At 61.6% G+C, this 25,342-nt stretch overlaps 2 protein-coding genes across 3 annotated transcripts; one reads left to right on the forward strand and one right to left on the reverse strand.

Moving 5' to 3' along the window:
• The first annotated feature begins 1,011 nt into the window (after nt 1–1,011).
• Nucleotides 1,012–4,978, forward strand: SLC22A31 (solute carrier family 22 member 31). Its single transcript, XM_035715830.2, is given in 10 exon segments — nt 1,012–2,265; nt 2,364–2,499; nt 2,501–2,519; nt 2,818–2,834; nt 2,837–2,988; nt 3,176–3,315; nt 3,398–3,512; nt 3,643–3,857; nt 4,193–4,304; nt 4,565–4,978. Coding segments are annotated over 10 exon segments (1,446 nt in total). The 5' UTR covers nt 1,012–2,035; the 3' UTR covers nt 4,875–4,978.
• Nucleotides 4,979–5,138: 160 nt separating this feature from the next.
• Nucleotides 5,139–23,895, reverse strand: CDH15 (cadherin 15). 2 transcript variants are annotated; one of them, XM_025427116.2, is made up of 14 exons: nt 23,766–23,895; nt 17,477–17,635; nt 17,117–17,272; nt 15,946–16,090; nt 11,466–11,626; nt 10,528–10,656; nt 9,891–10,076; nt 8,911–9,164; nt 8,031–8,173; nt 7,631–7,867; nt 7,200–7,439; nt 6,927–7,063; nt 6,587–6,742; nt 5,139–5,685 (listed from the first exon to the last, which is right to left on the reverse strand). In XM_025427116.2, the coding sequence occupies exons 1-14, from the start codon at nt 23,805–23,807 to the stop codon at nt 5,485–5,487; spliced, it is 2,346 nt and encodes a 781-aa protein (XP_025282901.1). In that variant the 5' UTR covers nt 23,808–23,895; the 3' UTR covers nt 5,139–5,484. The 2 variants fall into 2 exon arrangements, with proteins under 2 accessions (XP_025282901.1, XP_025282902.1); XM_025427117.2 differs by lacking the exon at nt 17,477–17,635 and having other exon boundaries at nt 23,766–23,894.
• Nucleotides 23,896–25,342: the final 1,447 nt, after the last annotated feature.

Consider the following 25,342-nt stretch of genomic DNA (forward strand, 5'->3'; position numbering starts at 1 on the left):
AAGGGTGTCTTCGCAAAACTCAGAAATGGGCCGGGGAACCCCGGCGTCCCGTGAACGTCACCTGTCCCCCAGCCACACCCAGACGCGAAGGTCAACGCCCCTTTCCTGGAGTCTGCATAGGAGAACCCCGCCGCCACCAGAGCCTCCCGAGCCAGCCCACACCTTCCCCACAGCACACTCCGCCCCCGCAACCCCCGGCCCTCGCCCGGCAGCACACCTGAGCGCCCAGCCGGCCGCGCCCCGGCCACGCCCCCCGCACGAGGACGCCCCCCGGCCGCGACCCGGCCACGCCCCCCGCACGAGGACGCCCCCCGGCCGCGCCCCGGCCACGCCCCCCGCACGAGGACGCCCCGGCCACGCCCCCGCACGAGGGCCCCGCCCCTTCTGCCCCAAGCCCCGCCCCCGCCCCCGCCCCCGCACGGAGAAGCCCCGCCGGCCACGCCCCAGGGCCACTCCCGGCGTCCACCTGGCCGCGCTGGACGCCGCCTCCGCCACCTCCGCCACCCCCGCGGCCTGGACGAGGGCGCCGTGGGCCTCCTCCGGCCCGCCCCGCCCGGCCCCGGCCCGCCCCTACCCTGCCTCCCAGGCCCCGCCCCCGCGCCCTTCCCACGCTGACCCAGGTCGGCCGAGCGCACAGAAGCCCGTGGAGCGGGAGCCCCTGGTGGCGCGCTCCGGCCGGGCCCGGCGTGTGCTGGCCGCCGCCTCGTGGCTGCCGTGCGTGGCCCTGGGGCTGGCGCTGGGCTCGGAGCCGCTGCTCACCGCGCCGCCCGCCCACCACTGCCGGCCGGACCTCGCGCTGCTGCCCCCCGCGCTGCGCGCCCTCCGCGGACCCGCGCTGCTGGCCGCCAGTGTCCCCCGCCTGGGCCCCTCGGGCGCCCTGAGCCCCTGCCTGCTGCTGCGCTACCCCAACGGGACCCGGCCCTGCACGCGCGGCTGGCACTACGCGCTGCCCGCCGCCGGCCTACTGCGGAGCCCCGTGACCCAGGTGCAACCCCGACACGCGAGCGCGCCCCTCCCCCGCCCCCCTGTTTCTGTCCCCCTGCTCCCCTGCGCTGGGGCTGGGGGCTCTCTGCTGGGCTCGTGCTTGGGGGTCAGAGGATGTGGCAAAGGCCCAGGTAGGGCGGCCCCAGGCCTAAGGGCAGAGCCTACTGCCCGAGGACTGCCAGGGCGGGCAGGAAGAGGAGTTCCGCGGAAGGTATGAGCCGATAGGGCCACCACTTCAGTGCCGCCGACCTCTTGAGTAAGCTCTGGCTTTGGGCTATGTAGGTGTCGGGGTGGCTCCTGAGACAGGGCTTTGAGGCAAGGTAGCCAGTAGAGATCCATTTGGGAAAAGCAGACCTTCCACCTGAGGGGTAACCGAGGGGCACGCAGGGGTCTGGGTGGGAAGAGATGGGGAGGGGGCCGTTGGAACCTCGCAGGCCCCTCTCCCTCTCATTGTGCCCTTGGGCTGGACCTGCCGGCTCTGCCCCTTCCTGGCCTCTGCCCCACAGCCTGACTGACCCAGGGTGCACAGGGTTGCTGCATCCCTGCCCAGAGCCCTGAAACTGGTTGGGGTGCTTTTCCTCCATCCCATTGTCTCTGCACCTGCCCTCTTGTTGGAGGACTGATTGGTCAGCATGCCACCAGCTTTCACGAGCATTCAGTTTTTAACGTAAACATACTCTGACCTAGTAGCGTTTAAGACAATATGTTAGATTTGGGGAGAAGGCGCAGAAACCAGGAAGGGAGGATGGGGAAGTGCACAACTGAGATCAGGCGCCTCAGGAAAAGCAGGTGAGCACAGCCCTGCAGCTTCCTCTGGGAGTCATTCTTGAAGGAGTGAGGTGGGGGCAAGGCCGGGAGGCCCTGGGCACAGCTTAGACCACTCAGGTGTCACCTGTGCGGGAGTGGGACCCTATGCAGAGAAATAGCAGACTTGGGTCTCCATGGGGTGTCCTGAGACCCCTGTCACCCCCTCTGGGGGCTCAGACCAGCACTTGTTCACATCGCAGCATCAGAAGAATATGCCATGTGACCTTGAGCAAGTCCTTCCCCCATGCCTCAGTTCCCCCGTCTCCAGAGAGGACTTGACCTATCCAGCCCTGGTAGCCTGACATTCTGGGAACTGCAGCAAGGGGAGGGTGGTCCTCCTCAGCCAACAGGTGACTGGCGTCCCCCACAGTGGAACCTCGTGTGTGAGGATGGCTGGAAGGTACCCCTGGAGCAGATGAGCCACCTCCTAGGCTGGCTGCTGGGCTGCGTCCTGCTGGGCACGGGCTGTGACTGGTGAGTCCTGCCCAGCCGCGCTCCTGTCAAGGCTCCAGGGTCTGGGTAGATCCCCGAGCTGTCCTGACCTCATCCGCACGTGTCCCCTGCTGCCCCAGGTTTGGACGTCGGCCTGTGTTCGTGGCCTCCCTGGTGCTGGCCACGGGCCTGGGGGTCAGTGAGGCCCTGGCTGCCAGCTTTCCTGCCCTGCTGGCTCTGAGGCTGCTGCACGGGGGGGCCTTGGCAGGCTTTTTCCCTTGCCCTCTACGTGGCTCGTGAGTACCACAGGGTGCTTCTGGGGCCAGATCCTCGGGCCAGGCCTCCTCCTCAGCACAGCTGCAGGGCCAGTCAGGTGGTGTGGGAGGCCCCTCTGGCACTCACTGAGGGCCCTTCTTGAGAGGGCGGGAGGGGCACTCTGTTCTGGGAGCTCTGCTGTCGACCGGGATTTCCGGTCACTGGAGGAGGCAGTACCTGGGGTTGGCCTCAGACACCATAGGTTAGGGACTAGTCCCCCACAGCCCTGGACAGGGCGGCTCTCCCGAGGGGCCTCGGTCTCAGGCTGTTTCTGCCCAGGCTTGGAGCTGTGTGACCCCCCCCCAACCGCCTGGTATTCTCCGCGGCAGCTGGCCTCTTCTCGGTGCTGGGCACTCTGCTGCTGCCGGGCCTAGCCCTGCTCGCACAGGACTGGCGCCTTCTGCAGGGGCTGAGCGCCCTGGTAACAGGACTCTTGCTGCTCTTTTGGGGGTGAGTATGGTGGTAGGTAGTTCAGTAACACTTCCCCGTGCAACTTTGTACAGCACCGGCATGTGGGTATGGGGCAGGAGAGCCATGGCTTGTCCTCACCCCCTGGGTCCTGGGAGGGGGCACTGACCCCTGGCCCCTGCCGTCCTTGCACAGAGGACCCATGAGCATCTTCACCCCACACTTGCAGGTTCCCAGCCCTGTTCCCTGAGTCTCCCTGCTGGCTGCTGGCCACAGGACAGCCAGCCCGAGCCAGGAGGATCCTGTGGCATTTGGCAGAAGCTGGGGACCCCGAGGACAGCCCGGAGGAGGAGAGCTCCCTGGCTACAGGTAAGGCTCCAGCCAGGAGAGGGGAGACCTGGGTCCTGGAGGAGGGTCAGCCCCTCATATGAGCTCCCTCCTGTCCCCGGAGCCACAGAACTGGACATGCTGGGTGCAGGGAGCCCTCAGCCCCAGTACCACTCCATCCTGGAGCTCTGGCACACCTGTGTCGCCTGGAGAGATGGACTCATCCTGGGCTTCAGTTCGTGAGGACGGGAGGGCATGGGTGGGTGGGCTGACGGTGTCTGAGCCTTCCTTCCAGGGTGGGTCTTTGGTCTCTGGAGTCCCCTGTCCTGGTTGGGCCATCACTCTGCCCTCCCTCCCCCTCCCTCTCAGGCTGATCTGTGGGGGCATCAGAGCCAGCTTCCTGCACAGCCTGACCCCGAGGGAGCCCGCCTTCTACCAGCCCTACTTCCTGGGCGCTGGCCTGGAGGCTGTAGCCACCTTGTTGCTGCTGCTCATGGGGGACCGCTGGGGGCGACGCCCGGTCCTATTGCTGGGCACCCTGGTCATGGGCCTGGCATCCCTGCTGCTCCTTGCTGGGACCCAGTGTGAGTGTGGGGCCCTGCAGGCTGCGGAGGTCTGACTGGTGGGGGCGGGGGATGGGTCCTGGGATCGGCCCCTTCCTGGGCCCCCAAGAGAGGCACAGAGTGCTGGGATAAAACTGTGCTTCTTACCCCATTCATGTCCCCACTGTGAAGCTGGAGAAACTGACACCTAAAGAGTTAAAGTGCCCAGAGGCTCCTCCGGAAGGGGCTCCATATAAGGGTCTGGTTCAAGTCGGTGGCAGCTGAATGCCTGACCCCTGTCCCCCCAGCACAGGGTGCAGTGTAGGGCTGGGAGACTAGGCCCCTGGGCAGTGTGGGAGCCTTCTCCTTGTCCCCAGACTTGCCAGGCTGGACTGTGGTGTCCCTCTCTGTCCTGGGCCTCCTGGCCTCCCAGGCCATGTCTGCACTCAGTAGCCTCTTAGCGGCAGAGGTGCTCCCCACCGTCATCAGGTAAGCTGCTGGCTGCCGGGCCAGCCCCCTTCCCAGCTTGGCCCAGCACACCCAGGTGGCCTGGGGGACACTAGTCACAGAGGGGAGCAGGGGAGCAGAGGAGCAGAGTTCCCAGGGAAAAGCAGGTTTCTGATTTCCAGGTGGGGGAGGAGAACTTTTTTCCACACACACTTTAAAGTTTGGTCTTCCTGGAGCCCCCAGCCTTGCCCCCCTGTCCCGGGGCATCCCTGGCAAGCCCCCCATGGCACCCTCTCCCATAGGGGGGCCAGGCTGGGCCTCGTGCTGGGGGCTGGCTTCCTGGGCCAGGCAGCTGCCCCCCTGGCCGACCTGCACGGCCGGCGCGGCTTCTTCCTGCACCACGTAGTCTTTGCGTCCTTTGCCGTCCTCGCCCTGCTGTGCATCCTGCTGCTGCCTGAGAGCCAGGGCCACCCACTGCCTGCGTCACTGCAGGACGCTGACCGCCTGTCCCTGCTCCACGGGGGCCACCCCTGCCGGGCCCCCCTGGACCACCTGCCACTGCTGCCAGCCTCCCACCAGCTGGCAGGGACGCCACGGGACCAGGAGGGCTGACCGGGAGCCAGGGCCATGGAGGGGGCTCCCCCACCCCTGCTGGCTGCCGCTGCTCCTCAGGGAGCACCCACCACCCACTGTGGAGGATAAAAGCATCCATGGAACTTGGTATCCTCACTGCTGCTTCCCTCAGGCCGCACCCCCGGGGCCCACCCCCAGCCAGGGCATCCACAGCCTGGCCACCATCCCCAGCCCATGGGGTCGGGCCACCACTGCAGACAGTAGTGGGAGGAGCTGGGCTCTGCAGGTCACCACCACCCACACTGGAGAGAAGAGCAGGTTTTTAATGCTGGTGAGGAAGGGCCGATTCCTTTCACAGGAAAGTGAGGTCGGTGTGAGCGGGAGGCAGCAGAGAGCTGGGTCATCTGGTTCTCCCGTCTGCTCCTGCCCTCCAGGCTGTGAGGCCCTGCCTGGACTCCGTCCTCCCCCACAGAAGCGGGCTGCCTGGACGGGGCCCTCGGGCCGCCTCTGCCAAGTCAGCTGGGCCTCACGGCTGCCGCCCAGGAAATGACGGCTGCCCTGTGTGTCCAGGGCTGTGCCCTCAGCAAGTAGGGGAGACGCAGATCTGCAGCAGAAAGGCCCCCCGCTTCCGTGGCCCTCAGTCCAGCCCTCATGGGGGCCCGTACAGGTCAGCCAGCCGGGCGAAGCGGGGACCCCAGTCCCAGAGGCAGCTGTAGTCTTGATCCTCATCCCCCAGGCTGGATAGGATGGAGCTCAGTGTTCCTGCCACAGAACCGTCCCCCTCATAGTCATAGATGAGAGCGGTGTCATAGGGTGGAACGCTGGGGTCACTGTCTGCCACCTCCAAGCCCTGTGGAGAGGCCCGGGGAGCTCAGACCCCTGCACACACCCCCTGGGTACCCTCCACCTCTCAGGTTATAACACAGGTCAAGCTCAGCCCCAGGCACGGACACGGACCCTAAAAATGGAGGGGCCCTCGGATGGGCAGAGGAGGGCTGAGGGCTGACCAGGAGGAGACCCTGCCCAGGGTGTGGATTTGAAGAGAAATTTTCCTCTGGGTGGCTCTCCTGCCTTAGGGCTGGGACACCAAGACCCCCAGCATTCCATCATCTGTGTGAGACTACCTGCTTTCTCCCTTTTCAAGATTTGGTCAATGGTTCTGTCCCCACCCTCTCTGCACTGTCCCTCACAGGGTCACACATGCTCCTGCGCTGACCTGCATCTGGGCTTGCCACAGTCCAGGCATCTCTCTCTGAACCACTGCACCCACTCTGCCAGCGAGTGTGGCAGGTGATATAGTGACAGGTGCCCATGTGTTCTCCTACAGCCCACCCAATTGGGTTTCATGTGTTCTGGGCATCTCTTGTGTTGAGTGCAGGAACTCCTTGATGCTGACTCCTGACAAACCATGGGGTGCCTAGATTCGACAGGCAGCAGCACCCCCAGCCCCAGGGTACCTCAGCTCAACCAGGCCCAGCACAATCTGCTGCAGGGATAGGCAGCTTCCTCTTCTCCCAGGGCTTTGTGTCTGTGGTCTCCTCACCTCCCCAGCCTCACTCAGCCCTCAGATCCTCCCGAGCCCCACAGCAGCTCAGCCAGGGTCCCCAGCACTGGACCCGCTCTCCATCAATGGTGCATATCCCGAGGCTCCAGTGAGGTGTGCACACAGGTGGTACCTACCACATGCACAACAAGGGCTACAGCATGTCCCCCTGCCGCCACCCCTCTCTGTGCACCCCAGGAGCACCTACATCATTGATGAAGTCAGCAATATTAGCAGGGCTGCTGGGCAGCACGCGGGCGGCCTGGGGGCACCCTCGGCTGAACGGGGCATCTCGGCGCACTGGTGGCCGGCACAGAGCTGCCAGCTCTGTCGGGTGGCGCAGCTGGTTGATGTCATAGGCATCCTGGAGACGAAGGAGGTGGCATTCAGCTCCAATCAGTCACCAGGTGGGTGGGGGGTGCCTGGCAGGGAGGACCTAGGAGGACCTGCAGGCCAGCGGGGGCCCTGCCCCTCCTCCTGGAGCACGGCCCACAGGCTGGGATCCTTGGGGACCCTCCCGACCACCTCCCCCCACACCCTCCCTTCACCTGGTCCTCCTCTCCGCCCCCTTGCTCATCGTAGTTGAGGATGTTGTCCCGCAGATCATCCTGCAGCCCATGCAGAAATCCCTTGTCGCCAGACTGCTGCCGGGACCTTGCAACGAGGGCCACTGGCAGGGCCAGCACTGAGGGGGGGAGGGGGTGGACAGGAGGAGGTGGGTGCTTGGCCATTGAGCTGAGGCTGGACTCGGGGCTGGGGGTGGGGCGGGGCGGCGAGGGGCGAGGCCAGAGCCCAGCAGGTGTCTGCACGCAGGCACTCACGGAGGAGCAGGATGACACTGGCCAGCACGATGACCAGGGCACCTAGGCTGATGCCCGCGCCCCCTGCCCGCCGGGCAGTGGCCCCCGGCAGACAGGCACCATCCTTGCCACAGCGGCACACCGTCACGTTCAGGGGCTGCTCACGCTGCTGGGGCGGCTGCCCTGAGTCTCGGAGCAACAGGCTGAGGCGGTGCAGACCCTCCCGGACCTGGTGTCGCAGCCGCAGCTGCGCGTGGCTCACTGCAGAGGGCGCTCGAGGTCAGCAGGGGGCTCTGGGGCCTCAGTCTCCCCATCTGCTCACTGGGAGTACAAATTCCCACCCTGCCAGAGAATGCCCTGCAGTGGGAACCAGCAGGACCACAGTGTTGAGTCGCTGCCCCCCCGCCCCATCTCAGGTCTGGGCCCTCAGGAGTGTGGTTGGGGGAACTCACCATTAATCTGGCTGAGGCTCCAGTTCTGGGTAAGCTCTGGGACTCGGGGACTCAGCTGAAAGTGGAAGGGGGCCCCGTGGGGGGGCAGGTCCTCATCTGTGGCCCCCAGGAGAAGGCCAGAGCCCTGACCTGGCTCGCTGCACACGCTACCAGATCGGAGGGACAGCTCAGGGGCATGGTCATTGACCTCCAGGATCTCAACGGACAGGGTCCCAGTGGCCGTCCGGGGTGGGGAGGCTGCGGGCAGGACAGGCCTGGTGGACTCCTTGCTCTGCGAGAGCAGACCGCCCACCCTAGATGTCCGCCCCTGGGAGCGCATAGCTCTCAGCCCTGGGCATTCACAGGGGTGCCCAGCCTGAGCCAGGGAGCCCGGGAGCCCGGGCACAGGCTTGGCCCTCACCATCGTCGCAAGCCAGGATAATGGCCCTGTACCAGCCGTCCTTGAGGAAAGGTGATGCTGGGCTGAGCACTCGCTGGGTCTGGACCCGACCCGTGGCTCTGTCCACTTGCAGCCAGTCCTCTGGGTCGTAGTCCTTGGAGTAGCTATTGGCCAAGGAGGGGACAGAGTGGCCCTGAGCTTACACAGGACCCCTGAGGGTGTGGGCACACTTACACACGTGAGCATACCCATGGACACATATAGTACACTCACACACATTCCTCACACTTGCATATACAATGCACACACATACGTCCTCCACATGCATTTACACACACATCCCACACATATGCATGCACACCTGTGCATTCTCCACTTGCACACGTGTGCACCTCTGACACTAGTGTCCCAACTGCCTTGAGCTGGTGTTTTCTGTCTCAATTGACAGATAAAGAGACTGAGGCCTGGGGCCAGGACCTCAGGACCCCATGGTCACTCAGTGCCACAGCACAACCTTTCAACACATGGACACCATGGAGACAGACACGGGTGCACAAGGGCAGGGCCAGGGGGTGAAATCCGAACTGTGAACAGCTAGCCCCATGGGATCATCAGCTCAGCAGGATGGGCAGAGCTGGGTACTCAGAGGCTAGCTAGGACAGATGGGTGTCATGAGCATGTGCCAGCTAGAGCCTAGCCCTGCTGTGTGGCACAAGTTCACCCCAACATGCACACATGCATGGACCCTCAGGGGTGCACACAGGCAGATGAGCCCTCTGCCCACTGGCCAGAGTACTGATGGGAAGGATCAGTGCTCCTGGATCTGGCTGGGAAATAGACAAATGGGCCTGTAGCTCCCTCCCTCCTACCCCTGGGGCCCCCAACCCCGAGGGTCCCCCACCTGAGCCTCTGCAGCTGCTCTGTGTCAGGGTCTTGGGCAGAGAAGGTGGCCACGGGGGTTCCGGGGAGCACCCCCTCTGGCAGGCTGGTCCGCAATGGGTTCTCCTGGAACACGGGAGCCTCGTTGACATCCTGCACCCGTACGCTGACCCTGGCCTGGCCCCGCTCAGCCCTGGGGGCAGCTGCCTGTAAGGGGGCCTCGTTCTGCACTGCCACTCTGAGGTCGTACTGCTCACAACTCTCGTAGTCCAGGGGCTGGAGAGGGAGAAGCAGAGGGGGAAGTCCTCAGGACTAGGACCCCCAGAGGCAGCAAGGTGAGGCCTCACGGGGCAAGGTGAGGCCCCCACAAGAGTACACTACCCCTGTGTCTCTTCTTTCCCTTCTACTTTTCAGCTCTGGAAAATAAAAATGATTCAGGACCAAAAGGCACAAAGAATTATGTAAAAACGATAAATACTCATCATTCAAACTGAGTTTGTTAGGTATTGCATCATCAACTCTATGTGTCACTTGGTCAGGTGGTCCTCCCAGTGACTCGAGCAGCGCTTATCCGGGTGTTGTGGAGAAGGTGTTTGATAGTGGGGTTAAATTAGCCTCTATAATCAGCTGACTTTAAATAAAGATTATCCCAGCTGACCCCAGTGAGTCCCGTGCGTAGCCCAAAGTCACCGAGCAGACCTGAAACTTCCTGAGGACAGAGGATTTTGCAGACTGCTGGCCAGCCCTGCAATAAAGCTCTTCATGCTTCAGTATCTGAATATACCTGTGTCCCTGTGCATGTGCAAGTTCCTCCCCCAGGCTGACACAGGTGTGCTCTGTATCTACACACATCGCCACCCGAAGAGGCACAGCTCCACAAACAACACACAGGCTATGGGGGTGCCAGGGGTCCGTGTGGCCTGAGCCTAGAGCCCCAGCACTGCCGGCTCCCCCAGCATCCAGTTCTTTCCAAGGATGCCCCACACGGGGTCCCCCACTCACCTTCACCACTGACAGCACGCCCTCATTGGTCTTAGGGTCCGTGCGGATAGTGAACTGTCCATTGGGATCGCCCTCTAGGATGGTGAACCTGGCTGCCCAGTTGGGGGATCCTGGCAGGTCCCTGTCCTGCACCTCGAGCCGCCCCACGTCCACTCCGCTGACAGCTTCGGTGACCTCCATGAAGAACTGTGGGAGCCCAGACCTCATTACTGCCGGGGCTGTCGGGGGCAGGGAGACAGTCCCGCGAGGAGATGCCCTCCCTTGCCCTGTCTCACCCACTAGGAGCCTCCTGGCCTTGTCTCCTGGTGAGTCACAGCCCCCTCTGTGGGCTCAGCTGAATGCCAGGCACCCTGTGTACTGCCTTTGGGAGGGGAGGGCCGACTGCTCCCTCCCACATGGCAGGGGTGCAGGGAAGACTCCCTCTTGCTGCCCAAGGGCCACAGAGGGGTCCCCCGGGGCTGATCTCCCAGCTTCTCGTGCTGTTTATGTGCTCACGAGCAACTACTCTAACTTGGGCTCCTTCTGCAAAACTCCTAACCTCCCACCCCTCCACAAAGTCCCTTGTCCCTGCCAGGAATCTGAGGAAGGGCGGGCAGTCCCCAGCAGGGGCCAGCAGGGCTGTGCATGGTGGCAGCACCTCATCCTGGGTGAACCCGGGTGCATTATCATTGACATCCTCCAGAGTGATGATGGCCGAGGCCGTGGCAGTGAGGCCGTCTCCAGACATGTCCGCTACCTGCAGGGTCAGATTATACACGGCGACCACCTGGGGGCACAGCAACATGCAGTCAGGGAACCGGGGCACCTGAGGGCCTGGGGAGGGCAAGGAGACACCACCTTTGGGCGCAGCCCTCCCAGGCTCTCTGGGTCTAACGACACCACCACCAACCCCAGGCTCTGCTCCAGCCCAAAGTGGGTAAGAGGTCAGTGACGAGGGTGGACAGGATTCATGCAGCACTTCCTGCATGCTTATCTGGGTGCTGGACACTGAGGGGCACTGACAAGCTGGGTCCCTGCCCTGTGGAGCCATACCCAGTGGCAGAGAGGGAGGCAGACCAATGAAGACCACCCAATGCAGCAAGTGACCAGACAGAGCCATGGAGGGGGCCACAGGGAAACCAAGGAGGGATTCCCTGAGGTGCTGCAGCTGCACAAAAGCCTGGCAGTGAGGGGCAGCAGGGGTCCCGACAGAGGAAGACTGCAGAAGGGTGGCCATTACCGCAGAACATAACTGGTCACTATGGAGCCACTCACATAGCCCGACCCAAGGCCAAGAAGCCCAAAGGGGTTGGCATCACAAGGATGGCCCTTCAGTGCCTCCCTGGACCTCACCGCACAGCCAGCCATGAGGCAGAGCGGTGCCAGGCTGGGTATGTGCCCAAAGCCATCATGTGTGTCTATAGCAAGGGGGGGTGCCCTTGACTTCGGAGGCCGGGCGGAGCCTGGGAAGAGGGTCCCAACTGGAGATGAGCTGCCCCCATTGGGGCCTAGGGGACTAACAAGGGCAGAGACAGGCCGACGTGACAGTGGCTGCCCTGGCCCCCAGCACGTGTGCCAGCGTATTGGCAGCCTAACCTCCCGGTCCAGGCCCACTTGCACGGTGCGTATGTCCCCTGTGTGCTCATCGATGCTAAACAGCTGGGGACTGCCCTGCTCCAAGATGGAGTACCGCAGCGCTGCGTTGTCTGTTTCCGGGTCATCAGCATCTGTGGCTTCAGCCCTGGTCACGTAGGTGCCTGGTGAGGACAGGGACAAGCAGGGATGGTGCACACGGGTGCCAGCCCCCTCAGATGTGTCTCACAGCTCCCCCATGCAGCCTGTACAGCCTTGAACCTTTTGCCTCATGCTATGTGGAGGAGGCAGGGGTGCCTGACAGATGTGTAATCGAGAGCTAACACCTGTGCCCCCAGACGTGGAGACAGCCTGGTGGGCTGGGAGCCCAATGTGGGGCTCAATCCTATGACCCTGAGATCATGACCTAAGCCGAAATCAAGAGCTGGATGCCTGACTGAGCTGCCCAGAGACCCCAGGAGACTTAATATTGTTAAATGTCAGCACCACCCAAAGTGATCTACAGAATCAATGCAATCTCTATCAAGATCCCAAGGACATTTCTTTTGCATAAGTAAAAAAATCATTCTAAAATTCACATAGAATCTCAAGGAAACCCAAATAAAACAATCTTGAGAAAGAACAAAACTAGAAGACTCATACTTTCTGATTTCAAACCTCACTCCAAATGTACAGTGATCAAAACAATGTGCTGTGGCTATGAAGACAGACACACAGACCAGTGGGATAGAGAATCTGGGGAAAAGCCCACACACGTGTGGTCAAATAATTTTTGGCAAAGGGTGCCAAGACCATTCAAGGGGGATAGGACCGTCTTTTCAACAAATGGTGCCGGAAGACGGGCAGCCCCAGTGGTACAGGAGTTTAGCGCCACCTGCAGCTTGTGATCCTGGAGACCCGGGATGGAGTCCCACGTCAGGCTTCCTGTATGGAGCCTGCTTCTCCCTCTGCCTGTGTCTCTGCCCCTCTCTCTCTGTCTCTATGAATAAATAAAATCTTAAAAAAAAAAAAAAAAAAAAACAAATGGTGCTGGAAGAGCTGGATGTCCATGTGGCAAAGAATGAGGCTGGACCCCAACCTCACACCATATACACAAATTACCTCAAAGTAGGTCAAAGACCTAAATGCAAGACCTAAAACTGTAAAACTCTTGGAAGAAAACAGGGCAAATGTTTCACAACACTGGATTCGGTAATGGATTTTCGGATATGACACCCAAGGTATGGGCCCCCAAAATGACACACTGGCCTCATGAATGTTTTCAAATGCTGTGCAGCAGAGACACCCCTGACCAGGTAAAAAGGCAAACCAGAATGGGAGAAAATATCTGCAAATCATGTATCTGTGAAGGAATATCCAGGGTGTCCAGAGAACCCATAAAAACAACAAAAACACGACACAATTTTAAAATGGGCAAAGGCCCTAAAGAGACATTTCTCCAAATAAAATATACAAATGGCCAACAAGAACGTGAAGAGATGCTCCATATCAGTCATCCTGAGGGAAACGCAAACCAAAACAACAAGAAGACATCAGCTCACGGCTGTTACGATGACTACTATAAAAAAAATCCAGAAAATCAACATTGGCAAGGATGTGGAGAGGCCAGGACCCTGTGCATCACTGGTTGCATGTGAGATGGTGCAGCTGGCGTGGAGACAGTGCGGCCGTCACTCACAGAATCACCGTATGACCCAGCAGCTCCTCTCTGGGTGTATCTCACTCACATTCATAACATTATTCATGTGAAAGCAAAGTATCCGCCTACAAGGTAGGTTAAATGTGGTCCCTCCACATAATGGAATATCATTCAGCTTTAAGAAGGAAGGACATCCTCACATGTACTACCCCATGGACAGACCTGGAGGACACTCATGACCAGTGAAGTCAGACCAGTCACAGAAGGACAAATGCTCCACGATTCCATTGATGAGGTCCTGAGACAGATTTACAGAGGTGGAAAGTAGATGGGAGAAGCCAGGGGCTGGGGAAGGGGAGGGAGCGTTGGGATTTAATGGGACGGGGTTTCTATTTGGAAAGAAGGAGAGCTATGGGGATGGGTAGTGGGGACGGCTACACAACATTAGGAATGTATTTAATATCCCGAACTGTCTCCTTAAAGATGGTTGGGATGGTTTGTACGTATGTTAGCAAAACAAAATTTTGTTGAAAACAAAATATCAGCGTCCTAAATGCCTAATAGGTAAGTGCCCACTGCAGATGGAGGGGAATGCAATGGTGCGGGGGCTTCGGAGGTGGACAAGGAACATAGTCCCGACCTCATGATGGGAACGAGCGGGTGGTGCACAATATCATGCTTATTCTGAGCTTGTCATATTGGCAAGGGCACAGGGTAACCCAATAAACTGAAATCCAGGATGTGTCCAGTCCCTAAGGAGAGGCGGCCATAAAGAGGCTTCAGCTTTTGGTGGAGTGGAGCAGGCAGACAGCAGGTGGAATCGGGTCAGATGGTCTAAGGCTGAGTGTGGACAAGCCTGACAGCTCACGGTCCCAGGAGCCCCCACAGAGGGGCTATGCCTGTGCTCAGCTCTTCCCCACCAGCCCCGAAGCACTCACATACAGGCTGGGGCAGGAGGACCAGACCCCACAGATGCTCCGGGCGATGGTGGGGGCTGGGAGAGGAGGGTAGGGCGCTGCTCCAAGTTGGAGGGACAGAACCCTGATGCAGCCGCACTGAAAAGGCTCAGGTGCTTGGGAGGTCCTACACCCAGGAGCCCATGCTCCGACCACATGGCAGTGGCCACGCCAGGAGGGGGCATGGCTACTTGGTTACTCGGGTGGCAGTACCAACAGGCCCCAGGCGGCTGCACTAATGCAGCAGCAGAGGCCAGGCCAGCCCAGCTGCAGACTAGACCACTTCCAGCACCCGCCAGCCAGCACTCCCAGACGTTTACCACGTCCCTCCCTCTCTCCTGTGCTATCACACACAGAAGATGGGGAGGAAAGGAATCCATCCTCAACGATCCAGTGGCCAAGAAACCAGGTCTGCGGCCAGTCAGATGCTGGGGCCACCACCTATCAGCATGCTGAAAGAACGGGTCAGGGTGTGGGGGCCTCTCCTGAGATGGTGGATGACGCTCGGGAAAGATGGGGACTCAAGAAGGGAGACCTGAGAGGAGTATGAAGGCAGCGCTCTAACTGGTAGCACGTGTCCACAATAACTTCCTGACTGACGGTTACACCATGTCCAAGTTCTTAGGGCCCATTCTGAGAGCGTAGGGTGTGCAACCTGCACTCCAGAAAGGAAAGAGGCCGGAAGGAAGGAGAAAAAAGTTTAAAGCAAACATGATAAACCTCACATCTCTGTTGCAATTCTTTGCAGCTTTTTTGCAAGTCTCAAATAATGTCAAAATAAAAAGTAGTAGAGTGCCTGGGTGGCGCAGTCGGTGAAGCGCCCGACTCCTGGTTCCAGTTCAGGTGGCGATTTCGATCGAGGTCCCAGGATCCAGCCTGAGTGGGCTCAGCCCAGAGTCTTAGGACAGCCTCTTCCTCACCCTCTCCCTCTCTCTCTCCGCCTCGTGCTCGCACACACTCTCTCTTTAAAATAAGTCTTGGGCAGCCTGGGTGGCTCAGTGGTTTAGCGCTGCCTTCAGCCCAGGGTGTGATCCTGGAGCCCCGGGATCGAGTCCCACGTCGTCGGGCTCCCTGCATGGAGCCTGCTTCTCCCTCTGCCTGTGTCTCTGCCCCTCCCTCTCTCTCTCTGTCTCTCATGAATAAATAAATAAAATCTTTTTTAAAAAGTCTTTTAAAAAAAAGAAGTTAAAAAAATAAGATTGTCACTTTAAATCTCAAAACACGAAAAATGAGGTGAAATAAAAGATATCCAGGCAGCCAAGCAGGAGCCCACCTCCCCGAGTCCAAGCTCCAAGCCTCAGGTGTGCAGCTTGCCTGGGACTTGACCAGACGGGAGTAGGAAGGAAAGAGGGAGGAAACCACCAGGTAGAAGGAGGTCAGACCAGCAAGGCCATCCTGTGAAGACCCATGAAAGAGGGAAGGTTGTGTGTTCTTTGCAATCAAGATGTAGGACTGAGAAGCAAGGAGCGGGGTGACTGCTAAGGGGGTGCATTTCCCTTTGAAGGGACAAAGTGCCCTGGAACCCAACAGAGGGGCTGGCTAGAGCACCATGCATGCGCCAAATCCACGGAGCAGTTCCTTTCCTGTGGTGCTTTCACCTCCGTGCGAGCAGCAGCATCTGCGCCCCAGCTCTGCCATCCCCCCATCCTCTCACTGCGATTTGGAAGACACTGGGGTTTAAAATCCATAGTGAAACAGGAAGTGACTCGAGTTGACTCTTGTGCAAAGTCCCTTCTCCCGGAGTCTGTTTGCTTATTTTCAGAGTATTTGAAGGATTACAGAGAAGTCTTGAAGGGAACCCTGGACCCTCTGACCAACTCAGAGCCCCTCTGCTAAGGCCCCCCCCGCCCCCCAGCCTGTGGGCGCTGGCAGTCCAGCTCTGCCTCACCTGGCACGGCACCTTCCAGCACCCGGCCCATGAATGCCTCCTGCCGGAAGACAGGCCGGTTGTCATTCTGATCCACAACCACGATCTCCAGGTCCGTGGGCTCCTCTAGGGTGGCTCCTCCGAGGTCCAGAGCAAAGGCCCTTAACTAGCCAAGCAGAGAGCAAGGGCTGGTGCTGTGCTCCCCAGATCCTGGTGGCTCCCCTGGGCTATGCACAGGGACAGTGCAGACTTGGTGTCCCGCTGGGAAAACCCACTTAAACCGGGAGAAACGGCATGTGGATGGCAGATGAGACCTCCCGGAATACAGCCTGCTTCCCACAGCGGGCGGCGGGCAGCCACCCGCCTCCCCTCTTGCCTCGGTGGGCAGCTCACAGCAGTGCCTTATGAGAGGGGAAAGGCACTCTCACTGGCGCTCCTGCTCCCTCCCTTCTGCTAATTGGTTTAGGCTCCTCTGGAAACTTAATACATGAAACTTAAAATTAAACCACTTCCCACCCTCTTGGAGAGCGGGTGCAGTGTCATTTCCAGGTAAAATCATGATCTCTGCTAACTCTGCGTAAGACTGTTCTGCAGGAAGATTTAGAGCACAGGAGAAGCAAAGTCTGAAGCCCCCCCTCCCCCAGGACTAGGTGGAAGCAGTTCCCGAGAGGCTGTTGGGGAGGGTGGATTACTCTCAGGGGAACTCACGGGAGTCCACTGCCCTCCGCAGCCTCTCCAGCAGCCTGGGTCTTAATCTCCCTCCCCACCAGCCTTGTTTCACACCTCACAGGCCTACAAGGGGCGGGTCCTCTGCCACCTTCCCCTGAGAATCCAGGGACAGCTGCCACTGAGAGTGGCCATCCGGTGGGATCCTCCACAACACCCCATTCCCACCCAATGCAGCCAGGCGGGTAGAACTGGTGGAGGCAGTGAAGACCTCACCATTGTCTGTAGGCTGCCCCATCTGGCCTCCTCTGGCAAGACCAAGCCCCATCTCCTTGTGGCCTCAGCTTGTTCACACTCATCTGTTAAATGGGTATGTAACTCTGAACACCTTTGGGCTGCAGGTCCTGTCCCAAATCCCCGTGCCTACCTCCCAAAGGACACGTGGCCCAATGCCCCAACCCTAGGATAGGAGCCTGGGAGAAGGAGGCTCCCAGCTTCCTGCACCCCTCCCTCCAGTGGGCCCCACCCTGAAGCGGTCTGTCTTCTCCCGATCCAGCATGGCGTTCAGGAACACCTTCCCGGTGAACTTGTCAATGGAGAACACGCCCTGGGGCTCCTCATCCACGCCGGGCCCCTGGATGCTGTAGATGACACTGCCCAGTGGCTGCTTGTCCGATTTGATCTGTGAGGGCAGGAAGCAGGCTAGGGGAGGTGCCCCCAAAGGCCAGGGCCCCTCTCCTCTTCCTGGCCTCCCCTCCCCCAGCTGGGGTGGGGGCAGCCAGACCCTCAGCCCAGACAGTGTGCCTGTTCTACAGCCCACACCTCCGGGAACCCAGTGGGGACAGCCCAGCCGCTGCTGTGCCTGTGAAGCCCCGCGGCCCCTCACCTGCACCAGGGGATACGGGAGGCGCTTGTGGTTCTCGGATACGCTGATGGGGGGGATGACCCAGGCTCTCCGCACACGGCCAGACACCACTGCCCGGTGCCAGGGGTATAGGGTACTGAGCCTCCTCCGCCCAGGGACCCCTAGTGAAGGGCCCAGGCTCTACAACAAAGGCAGAGACAGCTGTCAGTCACACAGCATGCAACCCCGTGTGCCAGGCCTCAGAGGAGCCAACCACCTGGACCTTGGCCCCATGGGCGCCCTGAGCTCACTCACAGTCATGGGAGCCCCCAATACCTTGGGTCTGTCTCCTGTCCCCTGCTGGGAGATGCCTCAGGCCCGTGAATGTTTGCTGATGGGCTGGGAGGAACGCAGCACCCCTCTCCTCAGGTGGCCCACGGGAGGCTACACCAGGGCTTGGGGAGCACACAGTGCTCAGGAGCAGAGGGAAGCAGAGTGACAAGCAAGGCAGCCACTGGGAACAGGAGCAGGGGAAAGGGAGCTCCTGGGTCCGGAGGCTGGGGGGGGGGCTCCCTTCCCCTTCCTCATCTGGACCTGGGTGGGTGGGGAAGGGGAAGTGACAAGCAGCCACAGAGACCCCCTCATGGCTTCCATTCCCAAGGGCTGGTCAAGGCAACCAGGCCAAGGTTTTTGTCTGCAGAGAGGGGACGGGCCACCTGTGCGGGAGGGTGTGGGGTTCACACTGTGAAGCTTCCAGGAGGCAGGCATTTCTGGAGGATCTACAGGGGTCCCCAGGGGCAGTCCCCACATGGCTTCCCCCACCCCCCACTGTTCCATAGGAATGAAGACTCAGCTCTGATGTCCAGGGGGTCAGCAACAGGCAGAGTTCTCAGGACGGCTTATGACACGGGGACTGGACAATAAAGCCAGGGACTACCCCCCCCCCCGCTATTCTCTGACCCATGGAGCAATACTCTGGCTCCTGAACCCCAGAAACCTCAGGCCCCAGGCTTGCTCCTCCCTCCTCTCCACTCGCCCAGGGAACTGAGCTGCCCTGCTTGATGCAGTCTGCCCAAGTAGTGGTGCCTGGGGGGCATGCTGCAGCAGCTCTCTTCTCTACCCTGGGGGCAGGGTGGGGGGCTTGCAGACACTTCCTGGCCCTTCCCTGGGCCAGGCTGTGGGCTCAGAACCAGGGCCATTGAGGAGCATGACAGGAGGAGGGCACCTCCTTGAGACCCACTGCCTTATGAGGGTCCCTGTGGTGACGACAGATAGTACCACCCTCACAGCTCAGATGGAAGACCGAGGCCTGGAAAAAGCACCCAACCCACCCCTCAATTAAGGGCAGAGCTGGCAGCAGCCCCTCAAGCACATCCCCAGTTTCCTGGGATGGCCTTGGTTTAAACATGGGGTCTCTGTACCAGGATCCTCAACAGGGCGCTGGCAGGTCTGAGTGGGCTTGGGGTAGGGTCTGGGGGAGGGTGCTTGGTCACCTGCTGGACCCAGCTGGCTCTGGCTGCAGGAGAATGTGAGCAATGCTCCCTCCAAGGCTGCTCATGCCCACCCCCACAACACTGCATTTGCAGCTGCCCCCGCCCTGCCCCTCCCCAAGCCCAAGCACGGGCAGGCCAGCTGGCAGCAGGCAGAGGGGACACCACCCCAGACACCCGCCCTTGGTACTCTGATGGCCATAGAAGCTCTCTGGCCCCACACAGAGTCTCCAGGCCCCTGGGCCCTTCTGGAGGGGGGGCTCCCTCCTAGCTAAGGTGGAGAGGGTGGCTCCCAGGGCACCTCTGAGCGGGGCATGCTCCCTGGCTGCCCTTTCAATGTCCTGAGCTCATCCCCAGCTGCTTCCCTAAGCCACACAGTCCACAGAGCGATGAGCAGGGATGGGGTGGCCTAGTGGCCAGAGGCGGCAGCATCAGCGACTAGTGAAGGGGGTGCTTTGGGGTGGGATGGGCAGGGGCAGGGAGGAGGTGCCTGTGTGTGCCCCACTGCCTGCACTCTTCTCCCCAGCCTCCCAGCACCCAGTCGGCTTTGTGCTCCATGCCCAAGGCTGGTGTACTTTGTGGACACAACAGCAAGAACGTGCAAGTGACCACTGCTCTTTCCTTCTAGTCTCAGGCCATCTTCTCCCTCCTGGAATCCTCCTCTGCCTTCTCATCTGAAATCCCAGGGGCATTTACCTCACAGGGGCCTGGGATCCAGGTAGCTGTGAACTGAACTTGGTTTACAAAAAGGACAGAGGTCCTGGCCGGGCCCCCAGGCCATGCACAGCCTGACAGATGGCAGCGCTGGTCCCAAGCCTGCCTCGGGCAGTAGGGGCTTCTTGCCAAAATCATGGAGTACAAACCACTTCCAGGTCAGCATGGTGTTCCCACCAGATGGAGACCTGCTGGCCTTGGTCTTCATGCTATTGCTTCCTGAGTACCCTGAGGACAGCATGGAGCCTGTATCCTTTCTGGTCCCCTCCCCTGGCCCTCAGCCCTCAAGCCCCTAGGAATGGGAGGTGGCACTCATTTCAGTTCCCCAGAGCAGGGCTCAGAGAGGCCGAGCCATTCTACTCAAGCCCATACAGCCAGAGAGCACAGGAGCCGGGGCCACAGGGAACCAGCATCTGAACCTCTATTGCTCTTAAGGAAGCGCAGCCGCAGCGTGGAGGAGATGGGAATGCAGAGAACTGGGGCAGGTGGGCAGAGGACAGTCTGCAGACAGCCCTTGATCTCAGACCCTTGGGGGAACAGAAAGGGACACTCTCCCCCCTGTCCAGCCCACTATAGAGCCTCTGGCTGCCTCCCACCCTGGCCTCAGCCAATAGCCTTGGCTGACATTCCAGGATGCCCGCCAGTGTGGTGTGGGGCCAGTGTGGTCGTGGCAGAGCCTGGGAGTCCCGGGTCCCAGTCTGTCCACGGCCCAAGTTCAGGAGGTCAGCAGAAGCCACAGAGCCTTGGCAGTGGCCCCCCGCCCAGATCAGAGGCTGCGGTGGGTGGGGTGGTTGGGCTGGGCCGCAGCCCACTTCCGGCTGTCCGGGGTATTGCTCAGCTAGTCTCTGCCCTCCTACCATCCCCTTCCCAGAAGACGTGGCTGGCTGGGGGAGGCCTGGAGCCGCCTGGGGGATCATGGGACATCTGGTTCCAGGACAAAGCCAGCTCACACAGACCCCTGGGATATGGGCAACGAAATCCATCAAGGAAAACACCATGGAGTGGACCTGGGCTCACCTGTGCCGCCCACCCTTGCTGTACCTCAAGTTGGGCCAGAACCCATGGACATCATGGGCACACTTTCCCCAAACAATGCCCAATGACACCCCCATGCTCATCCTCGGCCTTCCTCTTAACCACGAACCTGAGAAGGTAGTGTGCAAGCCCTAGAAATGCTGGGGCCACCGTCCCCTCACTGGGGCCCGCCCCAGCCCCAACACCCAACCCCAATGGCTCCTGAGCAATAGAGCTCCCACCCCCTCCGCAGGAACCTGTTCTGCTTGTGTGCGGCCAACACAGCTCTCTGCTTCTCTCCACCAGCCCCTGGCGGGTTCAGAAAAAGGAATTAGAAGGGACAGCCTAGTCTCCCACGAGCCAGGAAGAAGGTGGGATGCTCACCTGCCCTGGGTGGCCACCCCGGGTACAGAAGCTGCCGACTGGGGAGGCTGGGTATAAACCGAGGAGCTCCTGCTCTATCTCCTGGCACTGCCGGCCCCTGCGGCTCCTTAGCACCGCCGGGATGCAGACGGCAGCCCAAAGCCTGAGCTTGGGTGGACATTCATGTCTGTAGCCCCAGCTGCTGCTGTGTCATGACTGAAGGCGAGGAAGGGAACATTTTCTATCGCCCTGTCGGGGGTAGCTGGCAAATCTTACAAAATACAGCTGCAGAAAGGGGTTCGAGGGACACGTTCTTGGGTTAATTCTACACTGCGTGTGCGGAGGCCCATCCAACACAGCTTCCGGCTCTGGGTTTCTGGGGTTCTAGGAACCAGGTGGGAGGCCTGTAGCCTGGTGGAACACCGTGGGTGGGGTCTGCACTCCCCACCAGCTTCCCAGGCCGGAGCCCCTTCCCCCCAGGCTGGAATCCGGACCATCCCGTTCCTGGACGGCCTGGCAGGCATCAGGCATGCCAGGAACGGACCCAGCTGTTCCCCTGGTCCCCGGTGGCCCCAGCATCCCCCTGCAGCTGCTGTTCCCAAGGAGGGGGGTGTGGGGCGAAGCAACGGGGCAAGTGGAAGGAGCAGCTGTGTGGCCAGTCTGCTCCCCCCGCTGCAGGGGCTCAGCACAGTGGTCCAGGAGCCACTGCCCTCTGCTGCTTGGGTTACCATCACACTACCATGGGGACCGTGACCCCTCTCAGTACTGGCAGACGTGGCCTCAGCCTCCGTCTGCTGCTGATTTCCTGTTCTAGGTCCTGTCCCAATCGCCCTGAGGGGTCTCCACACTTGGCAGAGTTGGGGGGGGGGTGGGGAACAGCTACTGCTTCATCTTCCTTCCAGGCTTGGATCCCCTCCCATAGGGCATGGGCTTGCCCTGAATCATCCCTGCTCCCCCATCCCTCTACCACTCTCAGGTGGGGTGGGGGCCCAGGGGGTAGGCCTGGCTGGCTGCAGGGACACTGTGGGCCTGGGGAGGGAGCCACCAGAGACCAGCCACCAGAGACCAGCTCTGAAAGGACACACTCAACTCATGGGTTGAGATTTTAAGGGGACACAGGCAAAGCCAACCGAAGCAACAGATCAATGCAGGGTCCTGGCCCTGGCCCCCAACCAGGGCAGAGACAGCTCTGCCATGCCCAGGCTGGCCTGCCTTGGGGGCTCACAGAGGTGGAGGAAGGGGTATCCAAGAGCAGCCATCAGCGGCCATGTGACTTGACTGGAGAGGACAAAAGTGTGAAAGCTGAGCCGGGTGGGGGAGGGGTGGGCAGGGTCCTGACACACACCTATTTCAGGGGTCTGGAGAAGCTCTCCTTGCACTGGCGCTAATCTGAGCCACACAGAGTGCAAGACCCCAGGGGCCAAGCCCCATTAGCCAATCCCCCCAATTCCATAAAGCCTGTGTATGTCCCTGTGTGTGTGGTCACTCTTTAATAGCCCCAAGGAAGGGAGAGGAATCTGGGAGGGGGCTCCTCTCTCCCTGCAGCAGAGCTCTCCTGGGACCTGGTGAAAGGTGAACACCCCAAACCCAAAGAGGCAGCTCTCCAGGAGCAGGATGGGGGTGGACTGCTGCTCCTACACTAAGTGGGGAGGGGGCATGAGAGGTGTGCAGCCTTCTGGAATGGTCCCCAATGTGTGTGGGGGGGCATAGGGCCCTGTGCGGGGGGAGGCCAGAAGACCCCTGTACGGTGTGGCCTCCAGTAGAGAGCTGGAGGAGTGCAGGCTGGGGCAGCCAGGCTGTGCTAAGCCAGCTGGACATGGGCAGCCCAGGCCCAGGCAGGCCACTGTGGGAGGGCAGGGGAGGCTGAAGGCAGGGGTGGAGGTGACTGGAGCTGTGGGCAGGGGTTCCAGCTGGCTTCCAGCCATAGCTTTTTGAGAGTCGGGGGCAGGGTGTCAAGAAGCCCCCAGAGTGGGCGCCGGGAAACTTGGTTCTCCTTGCCAGTGTCTGGCACTGTAGGAGCCATCACCTGGGGGCATGCACAGGCTCAGCCCTCATGCTCATTACCCGCCAAGCGTGGGAGAACTAAGCTCCTGTGTTCTGCACAGTGGCCCCTGGCCTATGACCCTGACTCAGCCCTGTCTCCGAAGGCACAGCCTAGTGCTTGTTCCAAAGGGCCACCTTGGCCCAGAGTGTAAGACATGCCCCCCCCCCAGGGGGTGCCCATGGTGGGGAGGAGGGCAGCTGCCTGGGCTTCCTCCTACCCACCCACTCCCACATCAGAAGGACCAGGGAACCGGGCACAGGCCAGGATTGTGGGGGTGGCAGGCCGTAAGTGCCAGGGGCCTGGCTCCAGAGCACCCCCAAGGGACAGAGGGTTCCAGCGCTGCCGCTGCTGGCGGGCACAGGGTGGGGTGTCTCAGTTCTGCCAAGGCTGACCAGGGTCATATGCCAGCTCAACAGGGGTGTCCCTAGAGAAAGCGGTCTGCAGGCTCCTGGCGGGGGGTTGGGAGGTGCTCCTGTTGCTCCCCTCTCCCTGGCAGGGTGGACAGCCGCTCCTCGGGGAAAGGGTCGGCTGGTGGGCTCCCCATGCAGTCCAGGCGGGGCGGCCGCGGGACCCAAAGCGCCCTGCAAAGAGCTGCCCACCGGGCACCACCTATGGCTACTCTGCGCACGGGGCTCCCGGAGCGTCCCGCTGGAAGACACCGACCCGACGGGGCAGGGGGCAGGCGACCCGCGGCCAGACGCCTTACCTGGGCCAGCAGCCCGAGGGCGAGCAGGAGCGCGACGTCCATGGGCGAGCGGAGCAGAACCGAGTGTCCGGCGGGCGGCCTCCTGCTCGGACACAACCCGGGCTGAGTGACAGCACAAGTGTGCGGGCGGCGGGGGGTGGGGGGAGCAAGTGAGTGACAGCACGTGTGCTCCGGGGGCGGGGCCTGGGCTGAGCGGCAGCTCGGGGGCGCGTTGGGGGCGGGGCCTGGGCTGAGCGACAGCTCGGGGGCGCGTTGGGGGCGGGGCCTGGGCTGAGCGGCAGCTCGGGGGCGCGTTGGGGGCGGGGCCTGAGGCTGAGCGACAGCTCGGGGGCGCGTTGGGGGCGGGGCCTGGGCTGAGCGACAGCTCGGGGCGCGTTGGGGGCGGGGCCTGAGGCTGAGCGACAGCTCGGGGGCGCGTTGGGGGCGGGGCCTGGGCTGAGCGACAGCTCGGGGGCGCGTTGGGGGCGGGGCCTGGGCTGAGCGGCAGCTCGGGGGCGCGTTGGGGGCGGGGCCTGAGGCTGAGCGACAGCTCGGGGGCGCGTTGGGGGCGGGGCCTGAGGCTGAGCGACAGCTCGGGGGCGCGTTGGGGGCGGGGCCTGGGCTGAGCGACAGCTCGGGGGCGCGTTGGGGGCGGGGCCTGGGCTGAGCGCCAGCTCGGGGGCGCGTTGGGGGCGGGGCCTGAGGCTGAGCGACAGCTCGGGGGCGCGTTGGGGGCGGGGCCTGAGGCTGAGCGACAGCTCGGGGGCGCGTTGGGGGCGGGGCCTGGGCTGAGCGACAGCACGGATACGGCGGGGCAGGCGGGGCGAAGGGCGGGGCCTGGGCCGAGCGGCAGCACGTGTGCGGGGGTGGAGCAGGGGCGAGGGGCGGGGCCCGCGGTTGAGTGACAGCACTGCGTGGGGGAGTAGGAGGCGGAGTCAAGGGCGGGGCCTGGGCCACGGAATGGGGGGTGCCAAGGGCGGGACCTGGGATGAGCGACAGCATGTGTGCCCCGAGGGCGGGGCGGACCTGGCCAGATACTGGAGGGCCGCGGGTAGAGGTCAGGCCGCTGTCCTGGGGTGCAGAGCTCCCCAGTGCAGCGGCGAGAAAAGGAGGCCTGCCAGAAAAGAGGGCGGTGGGCGGGGTGTGGGCTGCGGGCGGGCCGGAGTGCGTCCGGATTCATCTTGCTGCTCGGGATTCACCAGGCGCACTCCTGTCCCTGGGCCTTTGCACTGGCTCTTCGCGCTACCCGCAGTGCTCTTTCCCTGCTATCCCTCCTGCCGCCAAAGCCATGTTGCTGGCCACCTTGAGGGCTTTGTCTAACAGTCACCCTGGCCACCCTGTTAGACACTGCCCCCCACCCGGCAGAGCCCGTGGCATCTTCTGGCAGTGGGAGGGGGTAGCATGGAGGAGGCCAGGCACAGACCGAGCCTGGAGTTAGTCCGCCTTCCTCCCCTGGTTTCCGGGGCGGCCTCCTGTTAGGTGGGCAGTTCTTGGGTTAGTGTCCTCCCACTCTCCTCTTGAAGCCCCTGAACTCCTGAGTGCCTGGGTCTGTAGCTCACAGACCCAGCTTGCAGTCATGCAGGGTGGAGAGCAAAGCA

This window comes from Canis lupus, chromosome 5 (assembly GCF_003254725.2).
Source record: "Canis lupus dingo isolate Sandy chromosome 5, ASM325472v2, whole genome shotgun sequence".
Taxonomy (NCBI): Eukaryota; Metazoa; Chordata; class Mammalia; order Carnivora; family Canidae; genus Canis; species Canis lupus.